Raw genomic sequence first — 23,131 nt, 5'->3', positions numbered from 1 at the left:
ATTTCTCCAAACAAGCGAGAAGTTTAAGTAATGGAAAACGGAACTAACATAATAGGCAATGAAAAATGGAGAAATCTAAACAATCTAAACAAAAAATACAAACTGTGTTCACCAAAGAATAAAGGTACAAACTACAGTACATACATAGATCTTGCATAACTGGTCGGCCAAACATTATTATAGGTATAAGTTCTCACTTCCGTCTGCATCTTTTTTCATCATTACAAGGCGAGAGTTGTTACATACGTAGTACTATATATGTTGGCAAATGCTCCCAGATCATGCTCCGGTCAAAAACCAGGGGCCCTCAGTGGGACGAAGTGATGACTACCTTTTCGGAAGATGAAGTGGCCTAGGCCCAACTTCATTACTTGGGCCAGGCCCATGTCAAGTGGGCCCTAAGCACTATGCGCGTTATAGGCAGAACAGAGACTCGTTCGTTCGAGCTAATATACCTTGGGAAAAGGATCGGACCTTTGGCTTCTCTCGAGACACTGCCAGTCTGCCACAATATGAGAGGTTTCAAAGTTCTAATTGGATGTCTCGGGTTTCAGAAGACTAGAAGAGACTGCATATTTCTAGTTCAGGAACGCATAAACCGAATCGATTGCGCAGATTTCATCACTAGTCGAAAGCAGAAAAAGATCCACATATGGACTACAGCCTCTTCCTTGTTCAGACCTAGCAAATATACATATTTCCTGATCCCCAAGAGTCTGTATACACTGAAAGTGCTAGTAAATATGTGTATCAAAACACCACTTGTTGTCAACTCGTTAATTCTACTCGAGGTAAAGCTTAGGACACAGAAAAGTCAGATAAAAGCATGTCGTATAAGTCTCGGATGATATGACTCGTGGTAAAGCAAAAGAGAGATCCATCAAAAACTTAAGCATTCAAATTTATAATTTCTGAGCGGCAACAGCTGCAGAAATGGACGCACTAGGTAGACTATGCCGCGTAATGAACTGTAACATAGTCCAAATTTTCGAAACCACTACAGATGGGCCCAAGGGGCAATAAATCATCGAATCGAATCTGTTCCACCACAACTCAATAGCTTTTCTCTCCGCCTTTTGGCCAGTGTTCAAAAGATTCGAAATTTGGCTTATGCGATAGTTATTGCACGGCTCAGACGCACCCAGTCAATGCAAGGGGCAAGCTTTAGACGATATATACATAGTCGTTACCAATTAAAGAAACCAATTCTACAATAATAGGCATGGAAAGATACTCTCAAGATAAAAAAAAAAAAAAAAAAAAAAAAAAGCAGAGCCATGCTTTTTCCCCCACAAAACAGAATAGGTTCTCAGTGCTGTTTTGCCCATCATGCTAAAGCATATCTAAGTGCACAACCACAACAATTAAAGGGATATATGGAACCACTTATGTGATCACTATATATAGCAGCTCCACGAGACGCTTCAGTGCACTGAGCTCAAAGAGGTAGCCCAAAACAAATCCTCTACAGGACTCTTGAAGGCCCATCGAGGCGCTTTTTCAAATGGCCTACAGTCAGCTCCAGAAACCTGCCAACCAGATCTGCAACAATGAGACGGCCCACTGGCCAATGAAGTACCACGGTGAGCACAAACAAAGCGACTACAATGTTGTGAAATGTCAGACTCAGTGTCAGGCAGAAAAGTATGCACAGCACGGGTATGGATCAGGCACTCATGGATACGCAAATAGCCACACACCAGGCACTTACACCTATCCAAATGGCCATGGAGGGGCCTACCCAAATGGCCACGGAACGGCCTACCCAAATGGCCAAGGAGCAGCCACTCACTACCCCCTAAATGGCCACTCAGCGGTCACTCCCGGCCACTCGAGTGGCCAAATGGCTGGCACCTGTAACAGCCAGCACTATGGCCATGGAGCAGGAGCTGCAGGGCATGGATCTTACGGTACTGCGGCATGTTACGGTAAGAATGAGAGAGGCCACAGAAAGATGCACGACGGGACCTACAGGAGGAAGAAGAGGCATGGAGAATGTGATGGTAGCAGCAGCGAGAGCGACAGTGATGATGAGTCCTACCGCTGCCCCTGAAAGGCAAGTTCTACATATAACAACTTAGAATGCTGTATAATCATTAATTTCCTATAGTTAAAAGTTTATGCGTTCTCAATTCTCTGTTTGTTTTTTGCAGGATTGAGAAGCGAGGAGAAATATAATATCAAAAAAAAGCACTTGCAGGGATAGCGGACTAAAGATAGTAAGAATAAGTCCCCTCGTCCTATAATAATAGTGCACTATTTACTAGTCACTTCTCAATTAGGGGGTGTCTCCTATCCTTTGTAAGAATAATGCTTTCAATAAAATTCTAAAGGAATATTAAACGTGGTTGGCAACTCTTTCTTCCTCTCCCTGAAAACTATTATCCACTTGCCAGGGCATTGTTGTTGTCTCAATAAATGAACACCTTATCAAAACGTTGCATTCTAGGATCAGCACGTATATCACCGCATATTAACCAAAAAAAAAAGAGTCAACACCAGAAATGCAGGAAACTATATATGTTTGGAAAATGGTGAAGAAAATGTGGATCCATGAGATGACCTGATACTGACCATTGAAATCTTCTTCCTGAGAGTTAGTATTTCCCTTGTACTGCCTTGAAAACAAAATCTCCAATGGCCTGAACAGCTAGTTCTTCAGCTTCTTCTTGTGTTGAACCTGTGGTTTGAAGATGCTTCTTTCCAATCTTAAAAGAGTGGTCACCCCCATCAATCACTTGCAACTCACTGAAGGCCTTCATCTTCTTCCGAACAGCCTCCAATTTATCGAGTGGGCAGAGAGCATCTTTGCTACCCTTTATCAGAAAAGTACCACATGATCAGCATGCTTGAAGGCAACAAAATGTTCAAATGGAGACTTCAAAGAAAAAATGTTGCAACAGAGATCCAGCATATTACATACTAAAGCCTGCTCAAAATCAGAAATTTCCAGCACTCCACCTAGTTTTTTCTGTATGATCACTCAATCTGTCTGAATTTCCAATCACGCTTTTCTTTGTCTTGCTTCAAAAAGCTTTCTTCTCGTAATAATCAATCATCATTTGACACAAGAAGGAATGAAAAACATACCTGCACAAAGATTACTGGGACTTTGAGTTGCAAAAGTAACTCATCTCTAATCGATCCATTCATGCCCTGATACAGTACAACAGCACAATAGTAAGAAAAAAATCTGGAAAATATACTTGATAATAACTGTAAAGGAATTAGAGCTAGTTTTGAGCCAGGAGGAATAAAGGATAAAAGCAAAAGAGGGAGATTAACCTCTGATAGTGCAAGTTTAATGGGAAGTTGATAAATAAGATAGATCCCTTCATTAATTATGGATATATTCAAGTGATACAAGTTATTAAAGAAGTGGAAGTATGTGTTAAATTAAGGGGTTAATTACACTGGTGGTCCAAAAAGTTTTAATAATGTATCAAATTGGTCCAAAAAGTTTTTTTTGCTACTTGATGGTACAAAATGTTTCAAAGTTGTAACATGATAGTACAAACCGTCATCTCGCCATTGACGCCATCAAGCCGCTCTTTACAAAATTATAAATTTTACACCATCATGTAACTTACGTAAAACATTTTGTACTATTAAGTTACAACTTCAAAACATTTTGCACCATCATGTAACGTCCCTTAGAAACCGATTTTGCACCATCAGCGTTGGCTTGACGGCGTTAATAGTGAGATGACGGTTTGTACTATCATATTACAACTTTGAAATATTTTGTACCATCAAGTGGTAAAAAAAACTTTTTGGACCAACCTGATACATTATTAGAACTTTTTAGACCACCAGTGTAATTTACCCTAAATTAAGACCATAATAGCAATCTTTAATCCCAGGCTTTTGAATCAGGAAGACAGTAGGGTAAGATAGAGACAGTGAAATGAAATGAGATGCATAATTGAAGTGAGATGAAATTTTATGCAAATGGAAATGCATGAAGGAAGCTAAACCTTTAGAGGATATCCCAAGCAAATTAATGCAGACACATCAATATCATCCTCACCAGCCACCATGCAGCTGACCCTACAAAGGGAACTCCACAAGTAGTAAATAACAACAACTGCTACCACTTCCTGATCCAAATGTCATGATCTAACCTAATGAAAGATACAAACAGATTGTGATATTGAACATGAGACCACCCAATGAAGCACTTCCAGAAAATTCACAAACAAACAAGTCATGGCCAAGAGATATTTTAATTCTTTTGAATCGTAAATGCATTTGAAATCCTGTTTTATATCTTTCATTTTTTATTTTCCACGAAACATGAACAGGTTCTTGCATTTAATTAAGAAAATGAATGCTCTCAAGTCGAAAACAAATTGTCTCACGTTGTCATCCATATCTTTTCTAAGAAAAAGAACACCAAAATCTGGATCAATTTTTCTTGGCAAGCAAAACCCAAATATCTACAACAAGCACATAGCAATAAGACCAAAATGAAAAATCTTAGGTATGCTATAATGGGAGGGCAGAGAGGTTAGCACCTTGAACCCATGGATTTCCCCGCTAAAATTAAGGGGTGACTGGGATGCTTAGCGATCGCCTTTTTAACAACCTCAGAGTGAAACTCCACCAATTTTTCAGCCTTGGGAGGAGCTTTTCGTTTTCCTCCAGAGATATCTGCCATGATTGAACCGATAAATTATGCCAACCATATGAAGCATATCGATTATCAAATGCATCAAACGACATAGTCTAAACGGAACGGATATATAAACCGATGGAGAGCTCACAGGGGTAGTCAAAAGTAACAACTTCAACAGCATTTAGGGCCTTTCCCAACATCTCCTTCCACCTGCACGAACGAAAAGTTGAAAAAATGCACAATTTCTTGAACAGCGAACAAATTGAAATGCTTCATTTCCCCCCATCTGCAGAGACAGTTCTGTACCCCAAATCGAGACTTCATTCATTACTCGAACTTGACTCGTCCCCGAAAGCTAACGTTTTCCTAAAGGAATTAACCACAAATAGGCTCGAGATGAAAGCGGCACAAGCAAATTGGGAGCCACTATGCCACTGCTACGCTAACTGAGAGGTGAGGTCCAAAAGATAATAGAGAGGGGTGCACCTGATCATCCAATCGGAAGATGAAGGAGCACCGGCGCCGTGAGCGAAGACCACCACGGGTGATGATCTCTCCGGCAGAGGAATCGGGGCCAACGTGTCACCGTCGTCCTCTTTGGGCTGGTTCTTCCGGCTTCGCTTCGCAGGGGGCGGAGAAGAAGCCATTTCCTCCACGGTAGGATCGACAGAACACTAAAATCTCTTCTTCTGCTTCTTCTTCTTCTTCTTCTTCTGCGGTTAATCGAGTTCCGGCCCCCGGGGAATTGCCAAAGTCTAAGCCCTAACCGCCGACTCAGTTTCGCGCCACATTTCCGAGAGAGGATTCCTAGGAACTGTGCACCCGGGTGTACGTAAACCCATGATGCATATGGCACTGCGTCCGATATGTCCTAAGCCTCGCCAGGAGTATACACCGGGTTCATACAAGTGGGGTAAAGTTGATCGGCGCCATTTCCCAAGCCATCTCTCCCACAGGGCGCGTGCGTTACACAGCAAGGGAGGCCAAATCACCCGACTCCATGACCCGAAAGCAATAAAAAGTCCGTCACTCCTACATCTCCATCGTTACGATGTTGTCTACTGCGTAAATTGTGAATCGGGTTCAGTGTAGTAACACATATTTTCGTTTGTGAATAAAGAGATTTTCATGTTCAATTCTTACAAGTAAAATTATTCGTATCTCATTTTTTTTATATTCACGAGCTTTCTTAGTAATCAAAAAAAATTGTCAGCCAAGCCAACACATGAAACAACTCGCTCAAACAGATACTGGACGCATCACAATATCGCCAAAAAGAAAAATTGTCATTTGGATACGTGAAGAGCCACCCTGTACGTTAAATGCAAATATTTGGCCTTTGACTAGCTTAGGAATGAGACATCGTCTCAACTATTCGTTAAACAATACCGATCGGGAATAGTTGCATGCCCCGATCAAGTGCACCATTTGGCTGAATAACATAACTTACACGTATAAATTTCTACTTAAGAATGACATTTTCGAATGTGAATCATTATCAACAAAAAGTGAAATTGTTGACCCATTGGAGATTTCTTCGTACACATCTCAAGTCACTAAACTCTACTGACAGATAAGCCCGCATAACTGTCCATTCACTCATATTCTTAGTTATATGGAGTCCTCGTATGTATATCTTTCCGTGAACTATGAAGTATACCCACCTTACTGATTGATATTAATTATAGTTGTAAAATGATTTCCATTAGATTTATGAGTCTACCAGTTATTGAATTCATAGTCATCCCAAAAGCTTGACATGGTGATCACAATCATCTTTTATATGCCCAGAGATTATTTCTTTTTAATTTCCTGATGAGGAATCACGTGGCAATGTCTAGTTTGCCATATCAGGCATCACATACCATTAAACACCCGCTCTCAGCAGTTGAGTATGAGCAGATATCTTGTTCCGTACTAGGATGAGACAGACAAATCGATCACGAGTGAATTAGTAATCTATTGGATTCATATATATCCCAAAAACTCGAACCGATCGAATGATGATGATGATATCTTCTCAATTTTCTGATATGGGATTTAGCTTTTTATACTTTGACTCTTAACAAATTAAATATCGACTTGATTCTGATTACGATGCTTTCAAGTAAAATTTCAAATGCTTTTGCACAGCAGGCATCAGACATATATTACAAAGGGTAAGGGCTTTGTTCCTCGTTTCCTATTTTTGCAAATTTTTCATGTTTATGCAAATATGCCGTCGACTATTTGGGTGGAAAAGAGAATGCCATCAAGAACAAATCCTGCATCATATCATCAGTTTCCCTGAAAGAAATCCTGCATTATATCACAGTGCAATGTGTGCCACCTGTTCTCCTTCCAGATGTAAAGCGAAGAGGAGAAAGGGAGCAATTCGATTTTGGCGAATGTCAAAAAGTGGAATTTCTCTTATTGATTTTATCTAATCTTTTCCTCAGATATGAATTATTCTTCTTAAGATTTGGAGATCTATTTGTTGTTGCCTTGTCATGGCCTTCAAGGGCCAACCGCCTCATCCTTTATTTATCTTTCTTTTCTTTTTTTAATTATTCTTTCAGTGAGTTCACATATTATTTTCAATTTATCGACTGATGCTCGTACTATTATAGTTAAACAGGGAGAAAGCGAGATTGACATCCTAGAAAACAAACGATGATGTAAACTACGGAGAGAACTTGTGGACATTCTTTAGTTCCGTTGAAGATAGCTTCAGTAGCTTTCCTTCCCTTCATTCTCCGATCAATCTTGCTCACTCCAATGACTTTTGGAGATCCGGAACGAAATAAATCACAACTGTATATATATAATTAATATGAATCGATTCAAATGGTTTGGCGCTTGTTTCTCTTAAGCAAATTCTTGGGATCGAGTTCTTGTGAATGCAAAAAATTCATGCTGAGAGAGTTTTACCCCTTAGTGAGCCGATCCGACTCGACTGAATTGTCTAATTGGACTTTCGGATATTAGGGTTTACACCGAAATATATATATATATATATATATATATATATATAAGAGTTCAATTAGCATCTCCAATTGGGATGGTGGCCGGTGGCAAGGTCCCCATCGCTGGCCAGCCCCCTTTCTCCCTTTCGGCTTTACCGCCTTAGTTTTTTTATTTTCATTTTTTGTTTTTTGTTTTTATTTTTATTTTTTTAGAATAATTTTTATTTAAAAACATTTGGAATACACTTAACATTGTTATCAAATTGATAATTTGTGTTTTTTTGTAAAAAAAAAAAAGTTTATGTTAAAATCATTAAAATATGAAATGTTTGGGATGTTTTTGGTTATTAACCATTTTTTTAAGTGATATTATAAGGAGTTCGTAACCTATTGGCTCATGCACTATTATTAGTTTAGAAAAAGCAAAAAAAATAAAGAACAGAGAAAAAAAAGGGGTAGGGCAGTTCATCTTGACGTGTGAATCAAGAGTTTTCATATTCGATTTTCGTATTATTTTTCGTTCTATTTATTAGCCATATGTGTTTTGTTTAGTGAAAAAGGGAAAGAAAAACTGAGTACGACAATTAGAGAGGGTGCAGTACAGCAGTACATGTCTTCGCTTGGCAATAAAAGATTTCAAGTGTGATATGCATTGTGAGATCACCGATACAGTTTTATTATCTATTAAAATTCTTATTTCATTATATTAAATTAACTTTCCCGCAACTTAAAAAAATAATGTCCGACAAACTATCAACCCCGCAAACAAAAAACATGTGGCAAACTTTGAAAAGGACTTGTGGACATTCTTCATTCCTTTCTGCCATTTCTTCAACGAGTGTAAATATCAAAAATTCGAATAGCATCTCTTGTCCTGTCCAATGATATTGCAACACAACCGGTTAGGGTAAATCTTGTTCTCTTGTCTGCTAAGTTTTCACCTTCTAATACTAATTGCTCTTGTTCCTCCTCTTACATCGCAAGTTGTTTACATTCAAGGACGAACGCATAGAAATTAGATCGAGGAGGTGAAATTCTTAAACAGGAAATAGAAATATGAACTTTTTGATTTAGATGGGATGAATAACAGTAATTTCATAAAAATTTAATAGACGATATACAAATTTTTTTAGAATATCATACTTTTAAGAGGGGCGATTGTCCCCTCAGCTTCCCCTGGCCTCGTCGATCCATTCCAATATACGTTATTGTTTAGGATTCGGGCATAAAAACTAGAAAGCAAATGGCTTCTGAACTCCCTACATTAATTCGAGCAAGGGTTGATCTACCTCCCCCAATATCAACTGCTAGCATACTACTAAATTTCTCTAGATCTTTTTATGGATTTCTTCGTACACAATATACCCTTTCAGAATCCATATTTCAAGACAGCTAGCATCAGTTTGACCTCTAGTGAAGAATATATACTCTTGAGCGATCAAGTAAATGGGTTCGTCATATCTAACCCAAAATCTCGAACTAATAGGACGGTGAACTCTATCATCTCATATAATGGTCTCTAACAATCTTCATCACATGCCACATGTCTTTAGGCACTCACCTCAATAACTGACCACGAGACAAACTTTGTCCGAATTTCACACTCAGGCTAAACTAAAATGGTGATAATTAAAATGGTGAACTAGTCATCTTGTACTACTAAAAATTAAGGGATTACCGAGGGGTTGTTTCCCTCGATAAAATTCTCTAGGTAACCCCTTGGTAAAATAAAATAATAATAATAATAATAATAATAACAAATTACCGAGGAAAAAATCACTAGGTAAAATTTAAAATATTGTTTTTTTTAAATAATTTACCGAGGGATTTACCGAGGGAAAATCTCTCGGTTTAATTTTAAAAACATTATTTTTTTGAAATAATTTACTGAGGGAAAAATCCACCGGTAATATTACCGAGGGATTTCACCCTCGGTAAAATTAAAGAAAAAATTATTTTTTGAAAAATAATTTACCTAGGGAAAAATCCCTCGGTAAATTAAAAAGTTTTAAATTTTCTAATAAAAAGTTGAAAAATAAAATATCAAATGGGAAAATTAATATTTGTTTTACAATAATAATTGTAGGGATATCTATCACATATAAATTATATTTCTCGAAGAGAATATTATATTGGAAGTTAAATATAAAATTAATTTAATTTAGGATTGAAAGTGTTAAATATTTATATTAAATATGAAATTAATTAATTTGAATATTTAAAATTTTGAGTTTTTGAAAAATATATATAGATATTAGTATATAAATATAACGTTTACGCTCGGAGTACGTAAAAATTATAATTAAGATTATCATAAATAGTTTTTATAGTTAACTATTTTAATGTATATGAAAATGAATGAATAAATATTATTAGATAGGTCAAATAAACGATGTGGTTATTTTCAATGAAATATCACATGCATTATATAGATAAATAATGTTGAATTTATTATTAAATGTATATATTATCAATGCAAATTTGTTAAAATTACAAGTTTTTTATTTTTTAAAAATGAAAATATAAAGACAAGTAATACAAATATAATTAAGTGTAGAGAAATAACAAGAACAATGCCTATAGCTCAACAGTTAAAGAGATGGCACGAGGGGCTGGTGGATGGGGAGTGGGAGGTCTCGGGTTTGAGACTTCTAAAATGCAAGAAAAATATGAGAGAGGTGGGAGGGAAAAGGAGGCGGATGGGTAGCGGGCGTAATTTTTCTTTTACTGAGACTCAATTTATCGAGGGATTCAGATCCCTTGGTAAATAGGTTTACCGAATCCGCCCCTCGTAATCCCTTAATTTTTAGTAGTATTATATACTCAAATAATTCTTTTTATTTTTTCGATACTGAATAATTGATTCTCAACAAGAGTAAATTACTATTTAAAGATTTGGCACGAACTCCTATCTACTTTTATTCTTACTATAAGGTTTTTTCCCCTCTAAGTGTGCATCTTGGTATTACCGGGACGGTCTACTAAGGCATAAAACTCTCCCGTACATGGATTTTCTCCATTCGCAAGAGTCAAATATGATATCTGATTTAAGAGAAATAAGTTTTGAACCATTTGAATCAACTCATATTGATTGTTTTAAGATCCTTTTTATAGTAGAGGCATTCTTCCCTTGGGACGGATCTATGAATTTTGTTCAAGGGGAGCGAAGTTCAAAAAAACTTTACATCATAAAGTCAAGGGGCTCAAATAAAATAATTTCATTGAAGAATTGATATACTCAGCACATTCTAATAGAAATTAGCGCCCATGAGGAAGGAGTCTTAGTGCAGTGGTATAAGGCGCCGCCCGAAACGAAGAGATCCCGAGTTTGATCATCACCAGTGGGATTTATGTGCCATTTTAGCTTCATTTTCTTCCATTGTACTAGGCCTATGTGCCTCCCTTATTACCAAAAATTAGCGCCCCTAAATCCGTTCCTGATTGCTTCTAGAGCATTCAATTAATTATCTTTCTAGATTAAAAGCCAATGAGAGAATCCTGGTTTTTGGCCATTGGAAGCCAAATTCAGGATATATGTGGTCCCTGCCAAATTGGACAATTATTCATGTTATCCACATTTTTCTACTTTTGATTTGTCAACCCCCATTCGACAGTCGGGGCCATCTATAAATAAGTGGCCTTCTCTCAACTCCAAATCTTCATCAGGTCAGAGCAAAATACAAAGACATATATATACATCTGATCAAAGAAATCTTCACAAGCCATTGGTTGCTCACTCTCCCTCAAGGGCTTCTGACTATATCCCCAATAGCTTAATTGAGCTAACGGGTCGAGCCGAACAGAAGCCCTTGGCGGAGTTTGAACAAGCTGTGGCCTTGCAATTCAATTATAGATATTCCATCACTGAGGCACTGCTGGGGATGTCAATATTTTCATTTATTTCATGGCAACTTAGAGTTTGCTCACTCTCCCTCAAGGGCTTCGAGCGGGACTTCTCTCGATCTCCGTCTCACTTCCCCCCGGAGTCCTTGTTGGAGAGTGGACAAGACCAAGTTGTGTTCGATCGGCTGGTCGAAGTGATACATCAAACTCCATCCTCAATGTGATGAACTAAATTATTCCCGGTAATGTTTGATCCATCATTATTACTATACTAAATTATTGAACCCGTGCGTTACACAGTTTTTGTGAATAAAAGTTTACAATAAGAAGTTAAATATGAAATTAATAAATAATATGAATTTATAGTTTATATTGATATGTAAAAGGTTTATTTTTTTATTCAATTTATAAATAAAGAATTTATGTAATAAAATCATTTATATACATCATTTCAATTATTGATCTTATATCTATGAAAACAGTTTCAAATTCCTAAAAATCCAAAATCTTTAGTTTTTATTTGATGAAAGGATGATAATTATAGAATCTTTAAAATTTTATAATTTTAGCCTTTGCTTGTCCTTTATTCTTCTAACATTACATGAATTAAGTTTCATGAATTTGAATAATTTTAGATGAAATGATCCAATCACTTCAATGGAAAATTTTCTTAATTAAGATTTAATAAGATAATCTATATAATACTTCTAAATTTTTTAAATTTATTGCAGTAAATGTAAATAAATTAGGAATAATGCACATTAAATAATATTAATCTATATATAAACCAAATTTTATGTATATAGTTAATAAGAATAATATGTATTATGTTTATTTATCTACTGAAAATTATCAATGTAAAAATTTTTATATTAATTAATTGAGTAGATCCTTGCCATTCCAATTATTGTGTAGAATTAACATATTCACAGTTAATTGTGTACTTATTGAAATTGATGTAATTATGTTTATATGAATTAATTGTATAAATACTTACATTAAATTAATTTTAAATATATCATTATTTTTTTACGAATAATTATGTTACTTATTTTACTATATAACCCTATTTATTAGCTTGTACGTAGTCAAGATTTTATATACTAGTTTTCTTTGCCCGTGCATTACACGAATAATTATTAAAAAATTATTTAAAATTTAAAGTAAGATTTGATTATTAGCTTTAAACAATACAATATAGTTTTCAATTTCAAATACTGGAGATTGCGCAAACGACAGATCCAAAAGAAGTAAATATTTGTTGTAAATGTATGAAATTAAACAATTATTGATTATATTAGATATACATTTGAGCCGCTACACTAAAATTTTTAACATAACTTTAAATTGGAATGAATTTCTTAAAGCCAATGATAAACTTTGCCAATTAAACTTCAAAATTAATTTGATGAGTCAGTTTTTTTTTTGGCTGAAAGTGATTATATAAAATATTATTTCTTAATTTAACTTTTACCCTCTATTATATGGAAAATTTCACTGAATTATTTTTCACTTAATCTATATTATCTTTAGTTTTGTAAAACTTTAGTAGATACACTTTAAAATTTTCTTCTAATTACTTTAGAAATTAGTATGAGACTGAGTTATAGTAATTAATGAAAATATAAATAAAATAAAATTTAAACTGTAAATTATGGAAGTGAATAATTTAGTTATGACCCTACTAATTTAATTAAAAATGTAAATATTTTTTGGTGGATAACTACGAAAATTAGAAATCCTAAGAAGGATTAGAGAAAGTAAAAGCGCACATTATTATTTATACTGCGTCGTGCTATCTAAAGTACATGATCATACTACACTGTGTATATACTTCCACAACATAATAGTGTTTGTGATTTAATGGTAAATACTGTATTTATGGTTAATTAATGATTGATTATACTATGTCCTTAGGGTAAATGATAAAAAAAAACTCTTAATTGAGAAATGGAGTGTAGTGCAGTGGCTAACACTCTCGCCTGGTAACCTAGAGGGTCCAGGTTTGATTCTCATCAGTGGGATTACCTGTGTCACTTTATTTATATTTCATTTTCATTTCCTTATATTAGGTCATGAGCCTCCTATTGTAACCGAAAAAAAAACCCTTAATTTTTTTCATTTTATCAATGTGAATTAACATATATATTTATTTTGTATATGTAAAAATATTTCCTAAACAAATATATATATGTATATATATTTCTAGAACATATACATTTATTTTATTATTTGTTTATTTACTTATATAATAAATATTTTTTATGTGAATTAATTGTATATATAATTATAATTATACCACTACTTAACGCAGTTATATTTAAATTTATATTTACTAGATTATTGAACTCGTGCATTGCACGGACTTTGTAAAATAAAAAATTATTATGAAAAGAAGTATAAAGGCAGTAATTGATATATCAATTCGTAATTTATATTAATATACAAAAAAATATTTTTTAATAGTTTGTATTTAATTTAATATATATAATATAGATGTTTGGTCCATCATTATTACTATATATGACACAGTTTTATATGATTTTATATGGGTGTCATGCATCAATCGAGTTTTAACAGTAACTATGTGGTCCAACAGTTCTTATAAGCCCTTCCCCTAGGGGTCCTCACATTACGTGTATACGCAAATGGTGTTCGGGATATATTACAATTTCTGCTCGAGTAAAGAGAGAGAGAGAGAGAGAAAAAAAAAAGAGAAAAGGTTAACTCGTGCAACTAATATTCGGCTTGTGTCTCACACAAATGATAGCGAAATGGTGTCACGATTACTTAATTACTACCAATGATCAGATATTGAGGTCGCGGCTATAGGGCCAAATCATCGAGTAACTACTGCGATCCTGCCTTAAGTTGGATACTGCAGTTTGTGCATGGGATAGTGCAAGGAATATGTCCCCATAACACAGTACCACCACTGTATTAAACCATAACGTTTTAGGTCTGATTTCAACCCTAAATCCAACCCATGCTATATTGTATTTCGTATTTTCATATTTCATATTTCGTATTTCGTATTTCATGTTTCGTTTTCCTATTCCAGATTCGAAAGCTCTTGTAGTTCCTTAAGAAAATAAATAAATGAATACATAATCTTGGCTATATTTCACCAGGAGCTACTTGAGTTGCACCTTTCGAGGGAGCTTCTACGTTAAGTCATTAAGATAGATCCCAGACGACTTCTTCTTCTTCTTCTTTTTCATTTTTTTTTTTTTTTTTCAATTTTGGCGGTAATCAGGCTGAAGCCAACAAAAATTAAACAATACAAAATCGGAAAAGGGAGGCTCCTAAAATATCTCCTAACAAGAAATGTAATTCTAAGCTGTTAGGAATGAAATCGAGAAAGGAAACACCTACAGAAAATCGAAGAGCACGCCTGGTGACAAATTTAATATAAGAGGATCAGAATTGAGACGATATAGAGAAACATAAACATTGTTAGTGACTTAGTCATTGGCCAAAACTACAGAAGCGAACAACTTTATTAGAAGGATTGACTCTAGGGATTACGTAATACAAATTATCAATTTATAGGCTTAATAAACGACTCAAATAGGAATTACCCCAAAAAGTCTAATAGGAAATAATAAAATCAAATAAGAATCAAATCACAAATGATACTAAAATAGTAACTGCCTAATTTACCATATAATAAGAATTTATTCTCTATTTCCTAAATATATCAAATCTATATCTAAACCTAGCAAATCAATCAGTACAAAAATTTGTCCTCCCTAAAATAATGGATGCATCTGCACGTCCCAATCTCAAGCTAAGAGATTTCTTTCAAGGCCGACGAATAGAAGGAGCAGAACAGCCACCTCCTACAATCATAATCTACCTCAACCTCAACCTTCCTAATACTAAAGACCAGCCAATTTGGAGATCCGAGTAGACTCCCCACAGTTCAGCAGCAATGAAAGACGCAATTCCGATATTATGGATGAAACCACGAATTAATCCAGTTGCCGTCTCTAAAAATACCTCCCGCCCTAAGCTACTTCCAAATTACCTCGTGAAGCTCCTTTCCCATTGATCATTCCATCCCTCTGCAGAACTAACCCAATGATCATTCTCCAGGTTTGGGCTGATGCATTAGTAACTTTCAACGCAGTATCTCTAGCACGCACAAAGCTTCTGGCTGCCTTAGGGTTAGAATGTGCTTCATCGGGCGGCCTAACAAAATTCCTCTTGAAAAAGTTCTGTTTTTCCTCCTTGTCCACTGAAGCCAACGATTGGTGGCAAAAATAATAATTAAATATTTAATGAGTATTATTCATTCATCGTGAATGAGTAACAACAAATGAAAATACTTGGAAGTGCGAACCTATGGGCCCGTCGTGGGCTCAATTTTTCACTTTCATGCATTTTGATTATATGTTACATAGCTAAGTGGCTGAGTACTATTCACCGAATATTTACTAAAGAACAATAGACCAAATCGAACCAGTCTCTTAGCACATGAATTGTGCTTTCTGATGCTAGATCACTTTAGTCGATCAGATGATTTAAAGGAGTCAAATATTAATAATCGCATATATGATGATACAGGATCTTTTTGTTTCTATTGAGAAAATCAATGAAACTAGAAGGACAAACAAGTGGGCAACGGTCTTGGTCGTCCTCGGGCTACATAAAGGACTAGTAGATCGAGGGTTTTGAAAAAGCAAATTAATGGATGGCATGAGACGCCGGCCCCTACATGTAGTAGTATTTCTGATTATTTGCTAGACGGTTGTACGTACGTATTCATGGCGCGAACTTCTCCTTGGCGTGGGGACGTGGGATGATAATGAACACTGAGTGAATGTGTTGGCACCATCTTCGATCCTTCCATGTGATGGACAGAAGCAAGAGCCCCATTGTCAGGCTTTTTGGTTTATACTTTTGTTGAAAATGGGTAGCAAATTTTGGACAATGTCTGCCCCATATCACTGCTTACTATATAACCTCAACTAGATATTAATGCCATTTCCATGAAGGCCCCCCTCTGGCCCGGCCCCCCCCCCCCCCCCCCCCCCCCCCCCCCCCCCCCCTTTCTTCAATGCATCAAATCATACCCCCCCCTTTTTTTTTTTTTTCCTGTCCTCCTCCTCGGATGGAATCTAATGCCATCTCAACCCCTTCGTCGTCAGTGCCTACGATTGCATCAGAGTGAGACAATTGCATTCATAAGAATGGTCATTGTTGTTGTAGGGGCCATTCATCTGCTATAGTTAGCTAGTCGAAGCTTAGCCCCATTCTATATGGCTCATTTCGTACGTTCTAATCTGATATATATTGGTAGGACTGACTCATCTATCTTCTGCATGCAGACTATATGCGCAGTTCCATGGAGAAACATAGAAGTATGTGTCTTATACAAGTTGTACATCAATATTATGTTTTGGATACAAAAGCATTACGATATATCAATTATATGATGTACGGATTTAGTACTTAACGAGATTATCTGCTGTATATATATCTTGTCAAATGCAGATTTTCGAGCTTAGCTCCAAACAACGGCATCAAGCAACCAAAAAGCAGAGATCAATCTACTCTTGAACATTAGAGTTTAGCACTCAACACATAATATATATATATATATATATATATATTAATCTGCCTTTATTTCATCAACAAATTGGCATATATACTATTCAAGAACTGGAGCTGATCAGATCTCCCACTCCATTAAGCAACTTCTTGATTCTTCTCCACGATCCTCACTCCCTCCTCAGATCTAAGCACATTTGCCTGTTTTCAGTATACGAGAATCACAGCAAGAACACATTTAGGAATTTTCCCTTGTAAATAAAAGAAGGACCTAAATAATGTACATTATATGGAGGGAATGGCTAAGATTTATTTAATGCATGAAGGTCACCTGATGCTCAGAGATTTCCACAGCAAAGGCATCAACGATGACCAGCGAGACAGTCTTCTTGTAGGTCCCCGGCTCGAGAGTGGCAGCCAACAACTCGTCGTGCTTCCGGCTCAGATACGCATCGAGCTCGTACCCTCCCTTCTTTGTTCTATAATTCATACATTCAACCAAGAGGGCAAAGAAAAACAGAAAACATTTCAGAGGGAGAAGAAGCTGATATTGTAGTCTGCCAGACAGTTACCAAAACAAAATGACAGAAAGGAGAGTGGGAACGGACCGCTTGGCTCGGAGTCGTTCGTACTCCGGGTCGTAGTTCATGAACACGAAGTATAAGTCGGTTTCCCCACTTCCCATTTGATGAAGTCTGTTCAATAGTATAGAAGTGGTTGTGCTCTCGCAGTTGCAACTTCAATTACACTAGCTAGCTCCCACACAAAGGAAGAGAGCAAGCTAGGTAGATATTTATAAATGGAGGAAGAGGGTTGACCTGGATTGCCAAAAAGAGTTGACCTGGAAAGGCCACGGTAGACCAGCTAGCATTCCCATTTGAAAACGAACAATTTTACAACGTTTGATCTGTTTTTTTTTTCTCTCTCTCTCTCTTCGAATGTATATAATCTCTATATATTTGGGTTTCTTATTAAGAGCATCTGATAACCAAATTTTACTATTCAAGACCTAAAATTAGGTTTCTTGATTTCCCGAAACTTTCATCATACATATGCCCGCCGTAACTCATTTTGACTATGAATAAGTCTAATCTTCAGTAAAACTCATCATGGGTATATCCGATGATATTAATGAACAAATAACCACATAGAACTCCATCGTCACATATGTTGTGGATAATCGTAATGTTATCACTGAATCCAAAGAGCTCATGATCTTGAAAATCTCCTATACAATATATATACACACACTATTCGAAATTGCCTTTTTTTTTTTGAATATGCGGTTGCTAGCTTAATTAATTGAATATGAATTCATGTTTGAAAATTCTAAAACTGCCGATTCCTACTTGCTCTAATCTGAGTAAGGAATGTGTTTTAATATTACGATCAATTATCTAAATCTAAATTTAATAGGCGAGACCCGATTAACTAGATGTGTCACCCCAGTCCGAACCAGCGAAGTCTAGTGGAATAACTCGGGATGCAGAATGACGAAAAGTACTATGAACCTTTCAGCAAGAATTGGACGTGCACAGCCCATTAAAAAAATTGCATAACCACACGCTTAACTCGAAAAGTCAACATTTACTAATAGTTCTGAGCATATGTATATAGCTTAATTAAGTTTTGACTGGGTCCATAAAACTGCGTTTAGATTGAAAGTTTAATTTTAGAATCATGATTTTGATTTTAACTTTACTCACTACAAAACAAAAATACACGTTTTTCAAGTAAAATTTATAATATCATTTCATTTGTTCTTTTTTCACAATCAAAATTAAAATCAAAGTTAATTTTAACGCTGAAATCAATCGTAGTCTAAAAGTCGTACTACTTCATGCTTTGCTGCTGGATTATCGCTCTTGCATGCCTCCACATTGACTACCCAATCATCGCTCACAACGTGTAATTTGACCTACAAAAAGAAAATATTTTCTTTTTTATATTTTCTTTTTCTGGAGGTTCCCTCTGATCAAGGTTTTTTGTGGATATATATATATATATAATGCCTCACACATACTTCGATGAGTTGATGTTCGATCAATCTATTATTTTTCCAAATTTCACCGACATGCAGCTGAAATCTATATATATATATATATATATATATATATAAAAAGACCGAATCGAATTTTCACGCCGGCACATTATCAAAAAGAAAAAAAAAGAGTTCTCTCGCTTTGACATGTTATCACTTATGTATTTAAAAAAATTTATATTTTTTTCACTAATTATGCAACAGAATATATAGATTATACGCATATATCCCAACAGAATATATCCAAGTGAACAAATATGCAATAGACTATATTCATTAGGTGCTACTCAGGAAATATTTTATTTCTTTGTATAAATTATATGAATTATACAACTTGAAGCATAGTTTTCTATTTTCTTCCTTAAAATATAAAACTCAGATTGATTACGGTACATGGGACAGATTTAATAAGCTCAGTTGATGAGGGGGACTGAAATTTGTGAGCCAATTGAATGATGCCTAATTATGGGTCACAAAGAATAAATATAGTACATAAGGATAAATTAAATTCATAATATTAATTTTAGGAAGTTCATATTAGAATAGTTCCATCTCTGATATTATAATTTGAATGAAAAGTGAAAGTGGTAACCGTCATATAAATTACTTAAGATGTACCTTTTTGTAAAAGATATAATATACACTATTTAATATTGACCCTTTCACGACCTTTCTTGAGAGACGTTTTTTACAAAAGCGTCCCGAAAAATTCTGTGTGGTGGACTGTAAGCGATGCTTTCAGGAAACATCACCATAGGTTTACCTACGCAACACTTAAAGAAGTGTCGCCAATATTTATGAAAAAAGTTTTAAATTTTTTTTTTGAAATTGGAAATACCTTGGACGACGCTTGAAAGTGTCAGCCAAGGACTACATGGACAACAATTGGCGAAGGGGTACCTGGGCCAACGTTTATAAGCGTCGCCAAAAGTCTTAAATTAAAAAAAAAAAAAGTTGTGCGGGAAATTTGCTGCCCAGCCATAATTTTAAAATCCAACCAAATGCGTACTGGCAACGCGCTGTCAACATGTTGACAGATTGTGTTCAATATATATATATATATATATAACTAGGTTGACATTTACTCTTTGCAAGCTTTAAAGTAGAATCAAATGACTTCACAATAGTTAATCTATCGAGGCTAATTCATATACGGCAACCTGTACCTATGATCCATTTTAGATCTTGATCGAATTCGATATGCGCACAATCAACCTGTCAAATTCTTAGAAGCTAATTCATATTGTGGATATTGATAAAAAAAATTGATTTTATTAATAGTCAGATAACATGCTAATAACTTTTATCATAAGATAAAAGATGCGATAACTTCATAATTATAACTAAGTATTCGATCCCGATATATCGAACCAATTTAAGTCGAGATTGGATTTGAGACAATGAAAATCACACATGAGTAAACTCACTCGATTGATCTCCTTGATATGAATTCGATCGTGTTTGTTAAGGAGGGGATCGAATCTTATGATTTCTGTTATATTTCATGCTCGTTAACTTTGAAGTCAAAATTTTAGAACTCAATTAAATGCATACTGACAACTCGCTGGGAACAAGTTGACAGTATATATAAATATATATGTTGATTGACATTCACTCTTCACATGCTTTGAAGTAGAATTCAGATGACTTCACAATGGTTAGGTATATTTGGTTTTAAAGTATGATTTTAAAATCCTACTTTAACTTAATTCTACCAACAACAAAACAAAATAACTTATACAAAGTTAAAGGGTGGGCCCCATTTATACCACTCTTTTTCCACAACAAAATAAAATAATTTATACAGAGTCAAAGGGTGAGCCCCATTTATATCACTCTTTTTCAAAATCAAAATCTGATTTATAATCTTATTTTGAAACCAAACGCAGCATAAATTTGTCGAGGCTAATTCATACATGGAAGCTTGCACCTTATGATCTACTGTGGATATTGATCGAATTTCATAGGCGCATAATTAATCTGTCAACTTTTTGGAAGCAAGCTGACATAGTAGATATTGATAAAAAAAAATTGGTTTAATGAATAGTTTGATAACTTGTTAATAATTACTTTTATAATAAGATAAAACGATAACTTCCTAATTTATAACCAAGTATCCAATCTCAACATATCAAACCAATTAAAGTTGAGTTTGGGTTTGAGACATTGAAAATCACACACGTGCGGATTCACTCAATTAATCACCTTGATATGAATTCAAACATGTTTATTAAGAAGATGATCTAACCCTCTAATCTCTGACCCATTGTGTGCTCGTTAATTTTGAAATTTGCAATCTCGATATACTAAACCAATTAAAACCAAGTTTGGTTTCGAGACATTAAAGATCACACAAGAGCGAACTAACCTCGTTAATCTCTTTCATACAAAATCGACTTTGTTTATCGAGGAGGGGAATTGGACCCTTTGATCTTTTACACATTTTATGCCCGTTTATAACTTTGAAAATTGCAATCCCGATATATTGAACAAACTAAAACTGCATTTGGGTTCAAGACAGTGAAAATCATATACGAGCAATCTCATCCGATTAATTCCCTTGACATGAATTTTTCGTTTTTATTAACAAATGGATCGAGCCCTCTGATCTCTTACACATTTCATGTTCGTTAAGTTTGAAAATTTTTATCCCCATATATTGAACCAATTAAAACCGAATTTGGGTTCGAGACATTGAAAATCACTAACGAGCGAACTCACTCGATTAATCCTCTTGATATGAATTTGACCATGTTTATTACGAAGGGATCAGGCACTCTAATTTCTTCACATTTCATGCTCGCTAATTTAAAATTTTCAATCCCGATATAGTGAACTAATCGAAATCGATTTTAGATTTGAGACATTGAAAATTACATACGAGCAATCTCACTTGATCAATCCCACTAATACGAATTTCACTATAATTATTAAGCACGGAATTAGGCCCTCTAATCTCTTACATATTTCATACTCGTTAACATTGAAATTTTTATTCCGATATACATTGAGCCAATTAAAACCGATTTTTTATTTGAGACATTAAAACCACACACGAGCGAACTCACCCGATTAATCCCCTTGATATGAAATTCGACCATGTTTATAAAGGATGAGATTGAGTCCCTATAGTACACATTTCATGATCGTTAGCTTGTTGCTAGCTAGTTGATAGCGTGTGAATTGACCAAAATTTTCGACAATCACCAATTTGACAACTTGTTAAGAGCTTGTTGCCAAAAGTTGCAATGAAATGCTGGTGGCAAAGTTCCGGCCATCACCCAGCGAAAATTTCAAACACCAAATTTGCCTTACATTTCAAAAATTAAAGTAAGTCCTATCTGTTATCTCTCACTTCCCCTTTCCACTTCATATATCCTCTGTCATTTTCTCTTCTTTTCTTTGCTCCACTTCTGATCGAGAAATGGAAGTTTCACTAACCTCTGTTCATCGGAGTGACGGTCGTCCTACATCACCATCAACACCGGTAATGAGAAGGTGTTGGAGAACAACACCGTTTGAATGTCATTGAGGGAGTTTGGGTTGCTAGACTCCGGGTGGGGAGGAGAATTCGCAGGATGTCCTTCGGCATCTAGTGAGTCCTTCCCCTAAAGTTCGCCCTGGTAGATCCTCCTTGCAGCGCTTATCTCGCCTTAATGGCTCCCCTCCATCTCTCTACAACCCGATGGAGCACACCTTGGTGGCTATTCCTCTTAAGATTCTTCTTCTATGCCGTTGCGTGGTAATTCTCAAATCACAACAACTACGTGATCCTTCTCTCTTTCACTTCGTCTATGTGTGTTTTCGTCTCTTTGAGGAGGAGGAGGAGGAAGAGGAAGATGATGATGGAAGAGTAGTGGGATTGTGGTATTCATCTTCGTTTTCGTCTTTGTCTTCATCTTCGTTTTCGTCTTTGTCGTTCTGTCAATGAGCTGTCAGTTTGTTATTAGTAATAAATAGTTTTAGGATTTCAGGGATTTTGGGTTTTGGAGTTCTACAGTTTACGATTTTAGAGATTTAGGATTTTGGGTAAATATTTACAACGAGTTGTCAACTTGTTGCCTTTTTTTTGTCTTAATTTCGACCATCCTTGGTCGATGCTTATTAAGCATTGGCCAAGGCCTTGTT

The 23,131-nt window shown here is 35.5% G+C and overlaps 3 protein-coding genes across 4 annotated transcripts; 1 reads left to right on the top strand and 2 right to left on the bottom strand.

The window, feature by feature from the left end:
• Positions 1–1,145: 1,145 nt before the first annotated feature.
• Positions 1,146–5,570, bottom strand: LOC116192729 (KAT8 regulatory NSL complex subunit 3). Of its 2 annotated transcripts, none has more exons than XM_031521354.1 (7): positions 5,105–5,570; positions 4,767–4,828; positions 4,518–4,653; positions 3,978–4,050; positions 3,091–3,156; positions 2,564–2,816; positions 1,146–1,529 (listed from the first exon to the last, which is right to left on the bottom strand). In XM_031521354.1, exons 1-6 carry the CDS (start codon positions 5,263–5,265, stop codon positions 2,598–2,600), a joined length of 717 nt encoding a protein of 238 aa, XP_031377214.1. In that variant the 5' UTR covers positions 5,266–5,570; the 3' UTR covers positions 1,146–1,529; positions 2,564–2,597. The 2 variants fall into 2 exon arrangements, with proteins under 2 accessions (XP_031377214.1, XP_031377213.1); XM_031521353.1 differs by having other exon boundaries at positions 2,575–2,816; positions 5,105–5,566.
• LOC116192730 (hornerin-like) lies at positions 1,446–2,355 on the top strand. The gene is made up of 2 exons (XM_031521355.1): positions 1,446–2,056; positions 2,154–2,355. Exon 1 carries the CDS (start codon positions 1,505–1,507, stop codon positions 2,051–2,053), a length of 549 nt encoding a protein of 182 aa, XP_031377215.1. The 5' UTR covers positions 1,446–1,504; the 3' UTR covers positions 2,054–2,056; positions 2,154–2,355.
• Positions 5,571–16,855: 11,285 nt separating the features above from the next.
• Positions 16,856–17,810, bottom strand: LOC116192154 (subtilisin-like protease SBT2.5). Its single transcript, XM_031520613.1, has 3 exons — positions 17,571–17,810; positions 17,294–17,441; positions 16,856–17,163 (listed from the first exon to the last, which is right to left on the bottom strand). The coding sequence occupies exons 1-3, from the start codon at positions 17,645–17,647 to the stop codon at positions 17,101–17,103; spliced, it is 288 nt and encodes a 95-aa protein (XP_031376473.1). The 5' UTR covers positions 17,648–17,810; the 3' UTR covers positions 16,856–17,100.
• Between the last annotated feature and the right edge of the window lie 5,321 nt (positions 17,811–23,131).

Source organism: Punica granatum, chromosome 1 (genome assembly GCF_007655135.1).
Source record: "Punica granatum isolate Tunisia-2019 chromosome 1, ASM765513v2, whole genome shotgun sequence".
Lineage (NCBI taxonomy): Eukaryota > Viridiplantae > Streptophyta > Magnoliopsida > Myrtales > Lythraceae > Punica > Punica granatum.
The sequence above is the reverse complement of the archived record's forward strand: the minus strand, read 5'-3'. Positions and strand labels throughout refer to the sequence as shown.

Excerpts from the sequence above, each read along its gene's own strand:
- LOC116192730 (XM_031521355.1), top strand. The coding sequence starts at position 1,505 with ATGGCCTACAGTCAGCTCCAGAAACCTGCCAACCAGATCTGCAACAAT.
- LOC116192729 (XM_031521354.1), bottom strand. The coding sequence starts at position 5,265 with ATGGCTTCTTCTCCGCCCCCTGCGAAGCGAAGCCGGAAGAACCAGCCC. Across the intron at positions 4,829-5,104 it reads TCTTCCGATTGGATGATCAG|GTGGAAGGAGATGTTGGGAA; the intron begins GTGCACCCCTCT and ends TCGTTCGTGCAG. Across the intron at positions 4,654-4,766 it reads TGTTACTTTTGACTACCCCT|ATATCTCTGGAGGAAAACGA; the intron begins GTGAGCTCTCCA and ends CAATCATGGCAG.
- LOC116192154 (XM_031520613.1), bottom strand. The coding sequence starts at position 17,647 with ATGGGAAGTGGGGAAACCGACTTATACTTCGTGTTCATGAACTACGAC. Across the intron at positions 17,442-17,570 it reads GAACGACTCCGAGCCAAGCG|AACAAAGAAGGGAGGGTACG; the intron begins GTCCGTTCCCAC and ends TATGAATTATAG. Across the intron at positions 17,164-17,293 it reads TGGAAATCTCTGAGCATCAG|GCAAATGTGCTTAGATCTGA; the intron begins GTGACCTTCATG and ends TACTGAAAACAG.